At 44.6% G+C, this 17,275-nt stretch overlaps 1 protein-coding gene across 1 annotated transcript in view; it reads left to right on the forward strand.

Moving 5' to 3' along the window:
• The first annotated feature begins 2,955 nt into the window (after positions 1-2,955).
• RBM20 (RNA binding motif protein 20) overlaps positions 2,956-17,275 on the forward strand; it is a 142,054-nt gene continuing 127,734 nt past the window's right edge. The window contains exon 1 of the mRNA XM_006778745.2: positions 2,956-2,975. Within this exon, the coding sequence (XP_006778808.1) occupies positions 2,956-2,975 (20 nt within the window). The remainder of the gene's footprint in view (positions 2,976-17,275) is intronic.

The following is a 17,275-nucleotide window of genomic DNA, read 5'->3' on the forward strand; positions in this document are numbered from 1 at the left end:
GTGGTTGAGCATTGACCTATGAACCAAGAGGTCATAGTTTGATTCCAGGTCAAGGCACATGCTCTGGTTGTGGGTTCTATCCCATCAGGACTTGTAGGAGGCAGCCAGTCAATGATTTCCTCTTATCATGTATGTTACTATCTCTCTCTCCCTCTCCCTGCCTATGTGAAATAAAAAAATAAATATTACAAAAAAGTTTTAAAAAAAGACAACATATTCATGGTACAATAGAAAGCACACTGGGCCTGGAATCTGAAAGCTCCAGGCTCAGCAATAGCACTGACTCCTGGAATGACTCGATTTATGCTACTCAAGGCCCAGAGCACAGATGAGCTCCTGTGGGGCTGCCACTGTGGTCAGAGACAAGGAGGTTTCATAGTGGGTAAGCGGGCAGGTTCGGGATTCAACTCCACAACACTCCACTAGGTAGCAGTGTGCACTCCGGCAGGACATTTGCCCTTCCCGAGCCTCAGTTTTCTCATCTATAAAATGGAGCCTCTGTGTCTCATCTGTAAACACTCCTCTTTTCCTCCAGGATTGGAGCAGGGATGGGGGCTAAGGTGGTTAGCACAGTACCTGGCACATAGCACGCTGTCATTTTTCTTGTTAAGTTGCTATGGCTTCTGTTACTGTAGTTCTTTCAGGTGGGCACGTCATGTGTAACCCCCTATGTCTTAGTGTCCTGCTCATGGTTTTGAAAGTCCAGTGTGCTTTGTGAACCCTCAGATGGTCTCCAAGGGCGAGGTGGGAGGGCTGAGCAGGTGGATGCAGAGTGCTGGAGGTCTGTCTGTCTGCAGCCTGGCTGTTTCTGAGGGAGGGCTTGGCCGCAGCGGGAACTCGGGTCTGTCTTCCTCCGGCCCTGACAGACTGAGGCACATGCACACACACTTCCACCCAGGCAGACGGGCCAGCCCACAGATGGCCACGGAGTCAGGCATTTGGTGACTGTCATTCACAGCTCCTGCCCTGTCATGCCAGAGGCAGCCGAGGGCACCTCGGACTTTTTTTCATCTCTACATGGACCCTGCCCCCTTTCAGCCTCCAATAGGAGGACACCCCTGTTTTAAATGTCTTGAAAAACAATGATATAGACTTTAAAAACAATAAAACCCAGAAACTGTGAGTGGAGGGTTTAGAGGCGGGCACCTGTTGTCCTGCAGGCTGCCCGGAGGGAAAGCCATTAGTTTGCTTGGCAAAGCCACTGGAATGTTCTTGGTGGGGGCAGAGGCCCGGGAGTGGGTGGTGGGTTTGCTCCCTGGGTGTGTTGCCTCCTTCCCAGCAGATGGGGCTGAAAGAATTTCCTGAGGGAGGAGGGACGGCCCAGCCAGGGAAGGCCCGGGGCTGTTTTCCTGTCCAGATGTCCCATTCATAAAAACCCTCCTCCTCCTTCTCCAGATGGCACGGGCCACTGCCCGCTTTCCCCCATTTCTCTCCGCGTGGGGGGTGGGGGAGTACTGTCAGCTGAAAGGGTGGCAGGAGCCTCCCTCTCGCAGCTCCATCGTGTTACCACTCACCTGGCTCCCTTGATGGATGGCCTCGGCCTTGCTGGGTTGCATGTTCAGCTGTGAGCCAGCATCTGCCAAGGGTGTTTGGCCAGCGCTGGGACTCACCCACAGGGTGAGCCAGCCTGGGCTCCGGGTCACAGCGACGGCTCACCTCGGGGCCAGGAGCGGTGGGTGCCTGGGGGAGGCTGACCCACCTTTCATGGCTCGGCTAGGTGGGAACTTGCTCTTCCCTCCAGCTTGACCCCCTTAGACTGGGGTGCTCAGTAAGGCTGGGGGAGACAGGTGTTTCAATTTGCCCAGCTGCTCCTTGCAGGGGAGAGCTGCCCTCCCATTCTCACTTCCTGTCCCCCTGTGTGCTCCCGGCCTGGCCCCATTCCCTTTTCTCCTCTTTTCTTTCCACTTCTTTCTCGCAATCGCTGTCTCTGTTCTCTTTATTCTGGCAAAACTGTAGACGCGATTTGCTAAAGCTCATGAAAAATCTTGACTCCGTGTGGCATGTCTGTTTGGGGCAGTTGCTTGATGGAAGAGGCAGGGGTAGCTTCCCTCCCATTCCTAGCTGACCACGCAGGGCAGTGAATGAAGAAGGGACACGTCTACGGAAGGCATTTCCCTCCTTGGTCAGGGCTGCGTGAGGAGCTGTGGACAGAACCGGTCCTGTGTCCTCAGAGGCACTATCCCTCTGCTGTCAGACCCGTCTCCTCTGCTGTGGGTGGGCGCGAACCTCCCTGGCAGACACTTCCAAGAAAATCCTGGGTCCACCTATCTCTTAGGGCTCCTGTAGGCTTTGAGAGACCCCAGGGGAGACTTAGACGTCCAAGCTCTCACCCTTCTATGTAGTACCTGCAGTACAGGGATCCCCATGCTATAATATATATATATATTTTAAATATTCTTAATTGATGTCTCTACAGAGAGGAAGGGAAAGGGACAGAGAGTTAGACACATCGATGAGAGAGAAACATCAATCAGCTGCCTCCTGCACCGCCCCCCCCAACTACTATATTTTTTAAAGGGAGTGTTGGTTAAAGCAAGGAATCCCCTCTGCTAATCCTGTCTGCCATCAGGTCCCGGGCATGGAGTGTCAGTGACGCTGGACTTATTTTCACAGTTGCCTTTTTTTTTCCTTTCCTTTTTCTTTCTTTCTTTTTTTTAAAGATAAGGATTATTATTATTATTTTTTCACAGTTGCCTTTAAGCCCCATAAAGACCAACTTTGGAAGGTGATACTGGCCTCAACACGGCTGCTGCCGCTCCCTCAACCTCAGACCCCACTGAGGGGTTTCATCACAGTTCTTTTTAACTTGTTATTTTGAAATAATTTTAGACCTACAGAAAAATGGCAAAAGTAGCACAGAGAGTTCCTGTGTGCTTGTCACTCAGCTTCCCCTAGTGTTAACATCCTGCATAACCTCGATACATGTATCAAAACCAAGAAAGGAATATTGGCGCAATGCTAGTCACCAAATACAGGTATGTTCATTTTTATTTTTTGGATTTTGGCAGTTATTCCATAAATGCTTCTTTTTTCTATTCTAGGATGCAACCCAGGATCCCACATGACATTTAGTTGTCACATTTTTATAGCCTTGTCCAGTATATGACAATTCAATCTTTTCTTGTCTTTCATGACCTTGTTTTTTTTTAAATTCTCACCAGAGGATATTTTTTCCCATTGATTTTTAGAGAGAGTGGAAGAGAAGAGAGACACCGATGTGAGAGAGACACATTGATCAGTTGCCTTCATCACACTCCCGACGTGGGGCTGCGGGAAAAACTTGCCACCCAGGTACCTGCCCTTGACCGGGATTCGAACCCTTGACCCTTTGGTGTGCTGGCTGATGCTCTACCACTGAGCAACACTGGCCAGGGTGACCTTGACACTTTGGAAGAGTACTGGCTAGTTATTTTTTTAAAACAAAGACCACTCAACTTTTTTGGTCAAAGGCCAGATAATAAATATTTTCGGGTTTGCAGGCCATACGGTCTCTGTTGCAGTAACTCAGCTTTATGCTGAAGCATGAAAACAACCTTAGATAATATGTAAATGAATGGGTATGACTATGTTCCAGTATAACTTCACATATGAAAATGGCAGAGGTCCAGATTGGCCCTCGAGCTGCTGTAAAAAGACCGTAGATTTCCACTGATACGTTCTTATGACCAGATTGAACTTATGCATTTTTAAAATAAGAGTCCCACAGAAGGGACATGCCATGTCAGTGCATCACTTAATCGCTTGGGTAAGGTGGTATTAACTGTAAAGGTAAAGATTGATTTTTCTCCCCCTGTGGGATTAAGAATATCTCCAGGGAGAGCCTATAAGGTTATGCAAATATCTTGTTTCTCCTGAAACTCCGCCTGCTAATTTGAGCTCCTCTTTGGTGGAGCTTGCCTGTAGCAGTTACTGCTGTGGTTCTGATGCTGAATTTCTGTTTCACTCTTGTCTTCTACATTTATTAACTGGAATTCTCTTCTAAGGAAGAGCTGCTCTTTCTTCCCCATTAATTTGTTTATATCAGTAAAAACTCATAGATATTTTTTCAGTTTTTGGATTAGGATATTCACCATTTTTGAGGTGGCTGCCAAATACCCCTCTTTTGGACTTTAGTCTCATTTAACACTTGACCACTTTCTTGATTTCATAGTTGGCTTTCGTTTACTTGTGGGCATCAGGTAGCCTCAGACCTCATAGGTCGCTCTTCATTAACTTGTTAATGGCAGAAGGCAGTTAACTTTCAGCCCGAGCACTGGCCAAGCTTACATGTACCACGCAGGTGGCTGAGTTGCAGTGGGAGGCCAGCCTCAGGGCGGTTGGAGCTGTTGGGTGCTGGGTAATTGATTTCCATGAATCTTGTTGGGTGGAGGAGGAGTTTGTAGCATTTTCGGGTACATGCCAGGTCAGGTTTGAATTGTGAGTGTCATCTAACACTCACAATTGCTCTTAAGAGCTCCTTTTTTATTCTGTTTGTTGGGAGACGTTAAGGGTAAAAACCTGACTTAGGTGCAGAGTTTAAAGTGAATAGAATTTCATTGCTTTTGTAGGCACATTTCTAGATAAAAGTAAAATGTCAACTTACATGGCTTCATTAGAAAGCCAAATAGGCTTCCAAAATATGAGCCATTTGACCTGTTTTTAAACACAAAATTCACGTGTTGAGTCAGCTTTCTGAAGTAGGAGAAACTTCTAGTACTCCCCATAATTAAAATGATTGCTTTAGTAACCGCATGGAATATTGGGTGAACAGCCAATGAGTGTGACTCTTACATTTTTGTTCGCCCTTTAAATGATTTCAGGAAGTGTGCTTTACGTAGGGCTTTCTGATGGTGATGGAAGAGAGAATAATCAGAGCATGTCCTGTGACTAAGAACAGGGCTGTATCCCTTACTTTGAAAGATTTTCTAACTAATTACTTTTGGGGGGAAGGGTGAGTAAATTTACTCAGCCTTTAAAGAAGTTCATAGAAAGAATTCTCCCAGACTATCAGTTAAGGAAACACACACACACACACACACAAAAGGATAGAATTATCATTTGCCCAAGACATTGTTAAATTCAGAAAAAAAAGGGGGAGCTTCTGATCTTGCTCTGTTACAGAATTCACTGACAGAGCCTCATAAATTGCAGCTTAATTTGTACCTTCTTTAGGGTAGAAATGTGTGTGCTACTTAGTCCTGTGGCAGTTCAGGCAGGTTCCCACTGGTCACTGAGAAAATGCATTCAAAGCTTGGTATGCTTTTTCTATGAACATTTTCATCTCTCCTGAGATGTCGAATTGGATGAGAAGCTGAGCTACTATACTTAAAAATAAATTATAAAAGGGAACCACAGACGTTCACTATGTGTTCATTTCACTCTCTGTGCAGCAGCCTAATAAAGCCCATGCGCAAGGCCCTGGCTGGGTAGTTCACTTGGTTAGGGCATCATCCCAATATATCAAGGTTGCGGTTCGATCCCCGGTCACGGCACATACAGGAAGCAACCAATGAATGTATAAATAAATGGAACAACAAACCACAAGGCCTCCCCCGTCTCTTTCTTCCTCCCTCTCTCTAGGATAAATTAAAAAATAATAAAGTCCCATGCTTGAGTGAGCTGGAGATCTCTTGAACTTAGGGCCACCAGAAGAATCATTCCACCAACGTAATATGAACAAGACAGGTAGAGAATGATGGTGTCATATCTGGATGATTGTGGTAGATCCTGACATCTTGAGAAGTGAATTGATTCCCAAGGTCTAGTTTTCGCACAGGTTCCTGGGTCTGCCGCTGAGAGAGCCACATGCTGGAAATGACGTGAAGACTGGGTTTGCTTTGTAAAAGGAGGCCATTGGACCAGCTGTTGGTTTTGGGGGAAAAAACATTGTGTGGGCCCTTGCTGTCCCGCCTGGATTTGTGATTGTATTGGAAGCTCGGCACTTTCCCACGTAACCTTACAGAGTCATTGTCATCGTGTCCTTCGCGGGCATTTCGTTCCATCAAGTCCACAGCGCATTTCATGGAACCGCTGGAGGCCTGGGAGATAAGAGTGGAAAAGGGCCCTGTGCCCTTCGGAGCGGTGGGTGATCTATTTTCGACTTGGAGACTGGTGACAAATTTGTCTTCTGTCAGGTCAAACTCGCAGGACCTTCTTGTTTTCTGTTCTTCTGTTGACAGCTGTGTCCGTGTTCAGAATGGTCATAGGGTAGCTGGAAGATAGCTCTGGCATTTAAACACCTAGATAGGAAAGGGTGGTGGAATGTTTTTTTTCTTCCCTTTGCTATTTTGGGCAGCAAGTCCCTAGTAGTCCATAGTGAGAAGTGAAGAAGTGAGGAGAGCCCTTTGAGAGGGTGGGCAGGAAAAGACGCCCAACTTCTGGTGTGGAAGGCACAGAGGGAGCGGTGTTTCTACCACTGGTGGGTTTCATTACCCACAGAGGAATAGCTGGAAGGAGGATGGAAAATAAAAGTTTGGATGTGAGCTAGCCTTGGGTAGAGAGAGGGTATGGAGAAGAAAAAGGCAGTTTTTAAAATTAAATTGCTGTATAAAATAAAACGCATGCACTGAAAATTGCATTTCTGTCATACTTTTATACAATGTAAGATCTTTGTTGTTGTTCATCCTCACCAGAGGATATTTTTCCATTGACCTTTTAGAGAGAGTGGAAGAGAGAGGGAAAGACAGAGTGAAACATCAGTGTTAGAGAAACACATTGATTGTTGCCTCCTGCACATGCCTGGACCAGGGCCCGGGCCTGGGAGGAGCCTGCAACCAAGGGATGTGCCCTTGACCACAATTGAACCTGGGACCCTTTGGTCTGCAGGTGGACCAAAGCCAAACCGGCTAGGGCCGCGGTCGGCAAACTGCGGCTCGCGAGCCACATGTGGCTCTTTGGCCCCTTGAGTGTGGATCTTCCACAAAATACTGCCACACTCAAGGAGCCAAAGAGCCGCATGTTGCTCGCGAGCTGCGGTTTGCCGAGCCACAGTTTGCAGACCACTGGCTAGGGCATAAGATCTTTGCTTTAAAAACACAATGGTGCCGTCTGACCTGGTGGGAGAACATTCTAGAGACCCCGTTAGTCCTCAGCAGTGCTTGAGACATATGCGAGTAGAACTTAGTTGAAGTGCCAAATCCCAGCGTCTTGCATCCACTATGTTAGCCATTGAGCTTTGACAAGTTCTTTATTGTCCTCACCTGCAAAATGAAGCCAGCGCTACCTGCCTGCCTCACAGGGCTGTCCCGAGTGTCCAAGGTACAATGTTATGCTACATTGGCAGGGCTGTTTAGTAAAACCTGTACTGGAAACTAGGGGTGTCGCTCCCAGACCTCGCTTTCCTCTATTTATTTATAGTGGCCACTGATTCTTCCCCTCATCCCTCCTTTACCCAAGGCTGTGGCTCCTTCTGAGATTCTGATGAAGGGAAGGGCCTCCTTTCCACACACACACACACAAATTTAGGGGTTCACACTTTGAAAGCCAGTTGAGAACCTCTGATTTGACTGTGTTTTTTCTTCTATGGAAGTTACAATTCGATCTGAGAGAACTAGGTTTCCATAGATGCCTGGTGTTGGGAATTTTCTGCTTGTGTGCCTCTTCCTCCATCATTTACATTTCCAGTGGGAGAAAGCATTAAATTATGTTCTTAGTATGAGCTCAGTGCTTTCCTAGTCCTGCCCCCCCTTCAGCGACAAGCGGCAAGATTGCAAACTGACAAAAGCAAGATTGCAATTGCAACAAAAGGCAAAGTTGAGTCACATGGTACCGACAGGGAAAGTGGCAAGATATTAAAAGTAGATAAGTCAAAAGCACCCAATTCATATTTCCCTTCCCATTCTTCAGATGTCGTAGCTAACCAGAAGGCAAACTTTTTTTTTTTTAAATGAACCCAATTATTGTGGTTTAAATCATTCATGATATATTTATAGCTGAATGATTAGGTTGGTTGATGTGGCAGAACTCTCAGATCGTATTTATGGTCATTGATGGTTTTATGCATTATTAGAGAGAAGCATAGTTACACCAAATTAAACAGAGACATCTGATCCCGACATCAGTTCAGTAATTTCATGGGAAAAAATAAATCTAAATGAGCAAAAAATGTTGTGGTATTAACTCCAATGTGATGGGATTGCAAGTTTTCCCAGTTAATTAGTAACACATTGTAGAACAAATGTTTGAAATAGAAAGCTCATGTTTTAGCATTATAAAAAAGAGCCCTGCATTAGAAGGCAGGCGAGGGGTCCCAGCTCTCTCACCACCGTGCTGTGTGACCTTGGGCAGATCACTTCACCACTCTGGGATCCCAGGAAACAGGACTGCGTATCTTAAATGACGGAAGACTCTTGCAGTGTTAACATGTTGTGGCTTTAAATTTAATTCTGTGATGATTGCTGCTTCTGAAAAAAAAGTCCTGTTAGCATTTAACATAATGCAGAATAGTGGCCAAATTGTATGTGCATAATTCAGCATATTGTCACCATTCTAACCCGTCCTGGATTAAGAAATGAAATGTTATCAACATTCTAGAATCTCCCCCCTCCACCCCCCGCTGTTGTCTCTGAATTGAGGGTTACTCCTAAATGTGTGTGTGTGTTTGTGTGTGTGAGAGAGAGAGAGATTAAGATGATAACATTTTTTAGAAATTTGGAAGTTTAACATTAAAAATCAAAAGCTTCATTTATTTGGAATCCTGTTAATCCAGTTCACAATCCCCTATCGACTATTTTGAATTTCTGAATAATTCTGAAAACTGAAAGTTTTTAGCAAAATTATTTTGCAACACTGTCTTACAAAGGGCAAAAGGCTGTTTGTGGTCTTTATCCTACATGGTGTGACTGTCCATGTTCTTGCTAAAGAAATGCCCATATGTTTGATGATAAATGCTGCCCTTGGACCCCAGTGGGGGTGAATGCACAGCACATGTGCCATGCTTCTTTGAAATCAAAGAGATTCTAAATTCCAAAGCAAATCTGGCCCCAAGGATTTTGGCTGAGGGATTGTGGATCCAAACCACAGCAAATTGTTTATAGGTGGCACACTCCAACTTTTTTATTGCTTAGATTTACATGATCTTTATCTGAAAAGATAAGCACACACAATTCTAATGAACTACCTGGTGCATTATTGGACATTTTTCTTCTAACCATACATTAAAAAAAAAAGCTCACTTTGATTTTGGACTAGTTTTAGATTTAATAGTAAGTTGCACCCTAGCTGGTTTGGCTCTGTGGATAAAGCATTGGCCTGCGGACTGAAGGGTTCTGGGTTCAATTCTGGGCAAAGGTACATGCCCAGATTTTGGGCTTGATCCCCCAGAAGGGGGCATGCAGGAGGCAGCAGATCAGTGATTTTTCTCTCTGTCCCTCTCCCTTCCTCTCTCTCTCAGTTCTCATCTACCCTTCTTTACCCAGCTCCCCCTAAAGTTACCGCCTTACATAACTAAGGTACATTTGTCAAAACTGAGACATTAACATTGGGTACAATACTATTGACTAAATTATAGATATTATTCAGACTTCCTCAGTTTTTCACTGATGTCCTTTTTCTGTTCCAGGATCCCACATGGGCATTTAGCTGTCATGTCTCCTTGATCTCCTTGTCTGTGATAGTTTCTCAGTCTTTCCTTATTTTTCACAACCTTAAGGAATGAAAAATAAGCTTTGAGGAATATTGGTCAGGTTGTGACAACACAGATGGACCTTGAAGGCATTATGCTACGTGAAATAAGCCAGACAGAGAAGGACAAAGACTGTATGATCTCACTTAGACGTGGAGCAGGGGGAACTGGAGGAAGGGGATCAAAAGGGACACACTTCTAGTTATAAGGCAAGTCAGTCCCAGGGATGTAGGTACAGCATGGCAACTATGGTCAACACTGCTGCGTGGTGCATAGGGAAGTTGTTAAGAGAGTAATTCCTAAGAGTTCTCATCCCGGGGTGAAACCATGTTGTCTTTTCTTTTTATTGTATCTATGTGAGATGATGGACGTTAACTAAACCTGTTGTGGTAATCATTTCACAATATCTGTAAATCAAACCATCATGCTATATGCCTTAAACTTATACAGTGATATATGTCAGTTTTTTTCTTGAGCTCCCCCCCCCACCCAACAATTGGAAATAAAAATAATACTGGTCAGATATTTTGTAGTAGACCTTTCAGGCATTTGTTTGCTCATTTAAATTATTGTTTGTAAGCTTTATAAATGAAACTTCTAATTTTGAAGTCATGGTGGATTAACATGCATTGTATAAAATAACACAGAGAGACCTGAGTATCTTTTACTCAGTTTTCCCCAATGGTAACATCGTGAAATCTATAGTCCAATATCACAACCAGGATATTGCCATTGATACAGTCAAGGTACAGAGCATTCCCATCACCACAAGGACCCGTCATCCAGCCCAACTCTCTTGTACCCGCTTGGTTCAGCTCATGTTGATTGAGGTCTCCTGTGGGTCAGGCTCTGCTCAGGCCCTGGGAGACAGAGGTTAGCTTAGCTTCCGGGAAACAGACATGAACAAGGAGACACATGTGCAGAAGATAGAATGTCAGGTAGTAAGTGCTGTGAACTAACATCAAAAGACTAAGGACTCAGAGAAAGAAGGAAATTCAGAATTCTAGCTTCTCTTGAAAATTGAGAGCTTGGTCACATTGGGCCAGATTTCCCGCTTAGCACAGTAGGTGTTGTTTGTCTCCCCACTACCCGCCCCCTTTATACTGTTATTCTGTTGTATTGCATTGATTGACTTTTGTATGGTGAACCATTCTTGCATTCTGGGAATAAATGCCACTTAGTCACGGTGTACAATTAGCTTAATATGCTGCTGAACTCAGTGTGCCAGTATTTTGTTGATGATTTTGTATCAATATTCATAGGATGTGTTGGTCTGTAGTTTTCTTGGTATCAGGGTTATGCTAGCCTCATAGAATGAGTTAGGAAGTGTTCCCTCCTCATCAATTTTTTTGGAGAGTTTGAGAATGATTGGGGTTAATTCCTTAAATGTTTCGTAGAATTAACCAGTAAAGTCATTGTTGTTGAGATTATTATAGATGTCCCTCTTCCCCCTCCCCCCATTGCCCCTTCCATCCAGTTCCATCCCTCCCCAGGCCTTCGCTACCCTATTGTCTGTGTCCATAGGTAATGCATATATGCATATATAATCTTTGTTTAATCTCTTCCTGCCCCTCCCCCTTCCCTCTGAGAATTGTCAGTCTGTTCTATTTCCATGCCTCTGATTCTATTTTATTCACCAGTTTATTCTGTTCATTAGATTTCTTATTTATTTTGATTTTTGGATTCAATTATTGATAGGTATGTATTTGTTGCCATTTTGTTGTTCATTTTTTTTCCTTTTCCTTCTTCTTCCTCTTCTTAAAGAATACCCTTAAACATTTCATACAATACTGGTTTGGGGTGATGAACTCCTTTAGCTTTTTCTTGTCTGTGAAGCTCTTTATCTGACCTTCAATTCTAAATGATAGCTTTGATGGGTAGAGTAATCTTGGTTGTAGGTTCTTGCTATTCATCACTTGAAATATTTCTTGCCACTCCCTTCTTGCCTGCATAGTTTCTGTTAAGAAATCAGCTGACAGTCGTATGGGCATTCCCTTGTAGGTAACTAACTGCTTTTCTCTTGCTGCTTTTAAGATTATCTCCTTGTCTTTAGCCCTTGGCATTTTAATTATGATGTGTCTTGGTGTGGTCCTCTTTGGGTTCCTCTTGTTTGGGACACTCTGTGTTTCTTGGACTTGTAAGTCTATTTCTTTCACCAGGCAGGGGAAGTTTTCTGTTATTATTTCTTCAAATAGGTTTTCAATATCTTTCTCTTCTTCTGGCACCCCCATAATGAGAATGTTGGTACAGTTAAAGTTGTCCCAGAGGTTCCTTACACTATCTTCATATTTTTGGATTCTTATTTCTTTTTGCTCTTCTAATTGAGTGGTTTTTTTGCTTCCTCATATTTCAAATTGTTGAAACTCTATATCCAGTAGTTTGCTTTTTTCCATTTCTTTCACTTGTGACATGTTTGTCTCTGCATTTTGACTGCTTCCCTGTGTTTGTTTCTATGTATTGGGTAGAGCTGCTATGTTTCCTTGAGTTGATAGAGTGGCCTTGCATGGTAGGTGTTCTATAGGGCCCAGTGGCTCAGCTTCCCCAGTCACCTGAGTTGGGAGCTCTGGGTGTACCCCTTTGTGGGCTCTGAGTGCAATCTTGTTGTAGAGGAGACTTGATTGCTGTTGGTGTCCCTGGGAGAAATTGACTTCCAGGACAATTGGCTGCAAGGACCAGCTGTGACTACAGTGGGAGAGCTGCTATGCAGGAGACATCCCTATGGAGCAGGACTTGCTTTAATGGGGCTTTGTTGCTCACTGAATTTGCCCCTTGAGTGTGTCACTTATGAGTGTGTAGAACTGTAATCTAGTATGGTCTGAGACTGACCAGTGGGTACACTGGCTCTTGGGTGTCCAGGAAGGTGCAAAATCAGCCACTGCCTGAGGCCACCCAGCAGGAGCTTCAGAGAGATTTGCAGATTCTTCCTCTTTGTATTGGGTTTGGAAGTGCCCAGATGAGGCCCAGCTATGAAGCAAGGCATGCTGGTTCTGGTGCTGGGTCTTACACCGTTTATTGATAGGTTTGGGGCTCCCTGACCCAGCTGCAGCTTGTTTGAGAGATTTTAGCCTGAGCAAGGACAGGCCATTAATATGCAAAAACTGCTGCACGAAGCTTAGGTGGAGTTGTAAATTGGATGAGGTGGGGTCTTAGGGGATCACCAGGGTGGAGCAAACAGAAGTGGTTGCCAGTCAGCCCTGAGACTGAGGAGGTCCCAGCACAGGAACAGTGATCCCTGTGAGCATCTCTGTCTAGGAGAAAGCTGTCCCCGAGTTCCTGCCCTGATGCCAGACAATCTAGTTCCTCCTTGTGTGTGTCTGTGTTCCTCAGAGCTTTGCCCTAGTGCTGGTGCTCAGAGGAAGCAGGAGTTTGTAAGTTCAGTTCATGGTGCTGGCCTTTTAAGAGGAACAGCTGGGTCTCCAGCAGCCTCTGTGTCACTGAGCCCCAATCTGCACTGGTTTTTACAGCTTGTAGTTCTTACTGCCTGTAGGGACTTCTTTTCTCAGCTCTGGAACTCTGGGCTGGGGATCTGGTGTGGGTCTGGGACCCCTTGCTCCTCCGGGCAGCCTCTGCAGAGACGATCTCCCTCCTCATTAAAAAAGTGGCCCACATAGGTACTGGACCAGCCTGTTCCATGCTGCCACACCTCCTACCAGTCTCAGTGTACTTTCTTTTTTACTTATCTAGTTGTAGGACTTCCATTCAGCCAGTTTTCCAGTGGTTCTGTATGATGGTTGTTCTGTATTGTAGTTGTAATTTTGCTGTCACTGTGGGAGGCGGCAAGTAAAGGTATTTACCTATGCTGCCATCTTGGTTCGCCTTCCTTCCCTGGATCTGTTGGGAGGCTTTTGAGTAATGATTCAATTTCCTTATTTGTTACAGATTTTCTCAGCTTTCCTATTCCTTTATGGGTCAGTTTTGGCAAATTGTGTGTTTGGCATTTGCTCATATCAACCATGACCATTTTTAAACAAAATAGTGACTTTGGCAAAATAGTGACTTTTGTCTATTTGATTTTGGTTACTTTTTTGTCTAAGCATGAAAACTCTCATTTTAAATAGCATATTATTTCTTTACAAAGTAAAGTATCAAGGAACATGAGGGTTTTGCTTGTTATTATTATTGATGTATATTCTATTTTTGTAAAATATTTAATAAAATATTTTACTGTGTGTCTTCTGACCCATTAAAAGTGGGAAAGTATATACAAAATTATCAGGCTACAGTTGCCAAATGGAAAAGGGGTTGGTGAGACAGGTGAAAAAGGGGAAGGGATTAAGATGTACAAATTGCCGGTTATAAAAACAGTCACGGGGATATTAAGTACAGTATAGGGAATACAGGCAATAATATTGTAATAACTATGTATGGTGTCAGGTAGGTACTAGACCTCATGGTGATCATGTTGTAAGTTATATAAATGTCTAACCACTATGTTGTATACCTGAAACTAATATATTGTCTGTCAATTGTAGAGAAATTAAAAAGAGGACTATGAGGCTATATAAAAACATTTTCAACCTACTAGTTACTTACAGTTTAGTTAGAGGGATTCTATGGAATTTTGATAAGTTTTCATTATCAACTGACAATTATCCTCACTCTTGTAAAATGACTTTGCTTTTATATTGTCTTTAGTCCATTTAATTGGTACAACAGAATGAACTGTATTAAGCTCAAGTTTAAATTTCTCCAGTTTTTTTTCAGCAACTGGTTCAGAGCCCACAGAGGCAACCCCCATCTCTGTGGTGTGAGAGCTCTGTGACTGCCTCTGACTCCCAGGGTGGGTGTTTTCTGGTGGAGAGTCATTCATTCAACAGTTCTTTATTGAGCACCTGCCATGTGCCAAACACTGTTGTAACCATCAATATTTCAGTGACACAAAATGCAGAAGCAATCAAAGCAGACCACTTCCTGTGTGTTGGGAGAACCAAATGAAAAGGCAGCTGCTCCTCAAAAAGAAGAGGATTCTGCTGTTCAGACTGGAGAACCTTTCATCCTGTCCCTATAGTGGAGTGACCCAGTCCCAGGCATGGTATTGTCTGGGGCTGGGTTGGTCCTTATGTCGGAGGTGTGAGCAGTCCCCTTTAAGGAGAGGGGGATTGTGATGAAACAGTAGGCAAATTTGGGCTGGGCCTTGGAAATCTTCCAAAATTATATGTGAAAGGTGATATTCTCTCTTCAGAGGAAATTATGGCAAAATGGCATCTAATCATTTCATTGCAATAGGAGATTGGACTCAAACTTCTAATGCAGGGAGAGACAGATGAGAGAAGAGTTGACGTTTGAATTAATTCTGAGTAGCTCTGCTGGAAGCGAGGAGCTGGTGATGGTTCGGATTAAAATAGTAATTTCCAAGCCATAGGCCTTTCAACAGCAGCCAACTGGTTCTTACCACAATTGGGGAACCAGTTCTGTTAGAATGTACCTCAGTATTGCATGTTACTCAGACACCACAAGAAGCTGACTGATGTGTAACTTGCAAGCTCCTCCAATTTTGAAAAACACTCTCCCCAAGGAATTGGAGTAAATCTGGCCAGTGGCCTCCTAACAGCGAGTCAGACATGTGTCAGGAGAATTATTCTAACAGAGCATCATGTCCACGGTCAAAGGTTGTGCCTTCACCTCTTGAGTTACATTTTCATTGAGAAGACAGCATTGAACTGTGCAGGTGCTGTCGCTTCAAAGGGTCCTTAGGGTTCTCCACACATGATTAAATTTCTTAGGACATCCTTAGATAGAGTGAGATGATATCCCCGAGTGCTGAAACTGTTCACTTTTCCGGCCCCTGCTGAGTTGTGACCGAAAGTCCCCGGCAGTTTAACTGAGGTGCTTTATTCATCTGCAGACTGGAAGCCCAGGATTGGAAATTTAACACGATATAAATAATTAAGTCCCAGCTTCCACAGGTGCAGAGGGCATAAATAATCCAACTGCATGCCGCCCGAGCATTCCATATCGTGGGCCATTTAGATTTAATGCCCAGGCACTCACTCGTAACTGAATATGTCAGAACGCAGCTCCTGCCCGGGACAGGGGAAGGGTGCTATTTCAGAGCCGTGTGCTTGCCTGTCTGCTGGAGAGCTGCCTCTGCCCTCAGCGTCTTCTGAAGACCCTTTGCTGGCTGGGTCTCCAGGGAAATTCATCTGTCTTCTTGCCCAGCACTGAAGACCGGGATCTACATCCAATTCTTCTTGTGGTTAAATGAAGGAGGTGATTGATATATGGAAGGGCAACCCAAGAAAATCACTCATAATTGGAGGCATTTGGGGAAAGATGATGAGTTCACTGGTGGGGTGGACCTTGAACACTTTATTCTCAGAGTCAGGCATTTGAACCTGAGCCCATTCGAACACTTGGGAGTGGCTGAAAGGTGGTGTCCTTTTTCTGCTTCAGCAGCAGATCCCATGAAGGGCACTCAATCCATTTTCTGGTGACCAGAGGTGAAAGAACACAGCTACTCATTCAAATTATGTCTGCATCACTGACATGGCTTTGCACGTGGTTGAGACTGAATACGTTTGCTAAATGAGCAACTGAAAGAACAGATGCATCATGAGGCTTTGTTCAGCTTCCTAGTCGTGGTCTTGTCAGATCTGGTGCCACTCACGGGGAGGTCCCCGACCAGCTGCATCCGCTGGGAGTTGGTTGGGGATGTAGATCCTCTGGCCCTGTTCCAGATCAGGGTGGGCCCAGGAATCTGTAACAAACCCTCCGGCGATTCTGATGCCTACTGAAGTTTAGCACCACTGGCTTCAAACAGGGATGTGATTTAAGAATCTTATACCTACTTCCCCTCTCTCAGTAGAAAAGTCTCCACAGCTGGTTGCAAGAGAATCCCATCTTAAATCCCTTCATGCGCATGTTTCTCCCCTCCCCAAGCTTCTCACTCAGTCCTCTAGCGTTTGTCTTATGTGTCCAGATTCTCTGTTCAGTCTCTTCTGGGAAAATAGAGATGGGGTGGAGTGGTGGGTGGAAGGCACATTTCCATTTGCTGTCATGTCAGACACTTTCTGGATGCCCACGGGGTGCTTCAGTCCCTGTCTCCAGGACCTCGGCGCTCCGAGGGAGGCAGACAGGGAGGTGATGAGTGCTGGGCCTGGTGAAGGTGTCACTCACTGGGCTGTGTCCCCTGGGAGCACCCCGATGGGCTGAGCTCAGACCTGCACTAGGTGGGGTCAAAGAGGTTTCCTAGAGAGGTGCTGCAGGGCCACCTCTTACAGGATAAGTCAGGTGGCAGCAGGTGCACGGAGGGAGGGACAGGAGGGGCTTTCGGGTGGAAGGAGCAGCATTGCTGAAAGGACACGCTATGGAGAACTTGATGCAGCTTTGGGGACTCAGTACTTACTCGCCATTTTACTTTCGAAATTGAATTATATCCTACATATAGTGAAATGGACAACTTTTAGGTTTGCAGCTCAGTGAATTTTTAAATTTGACCTCACTCTTGCAACCGTCACCCAGATCAAAATATGGGACATTTCCAGTTGCTTGAAAGGCACCCTGTACACATTTCTGTTAGTTTATTGGGGTGACATTGGTTAATAAAATTCTGTACGTTTCAGGTGTACATTCTATAAGACATCATCTGCATATTGTATCAGGTGCTCACCACCCCAAGTCAAGTCTCCTTCCATCACCATTTATCAACATCTCTACCCTCTTCTACCTGCTCCC

The sequence above is a fragment of the Myotis davidii genome, unplaced genomic scaffold (genome assembly GCF_000327345.1).
Source record: "Myotis davidii unplaced genomic scaffold, ASM32734v1 scaffold107, whole genome shotgun sequence".
NCBI lineage: Eukaryota > Metazoa > Chordata > Mammalia > Chiroptera > Vespertilionidae > Myotis > Myotis davidii.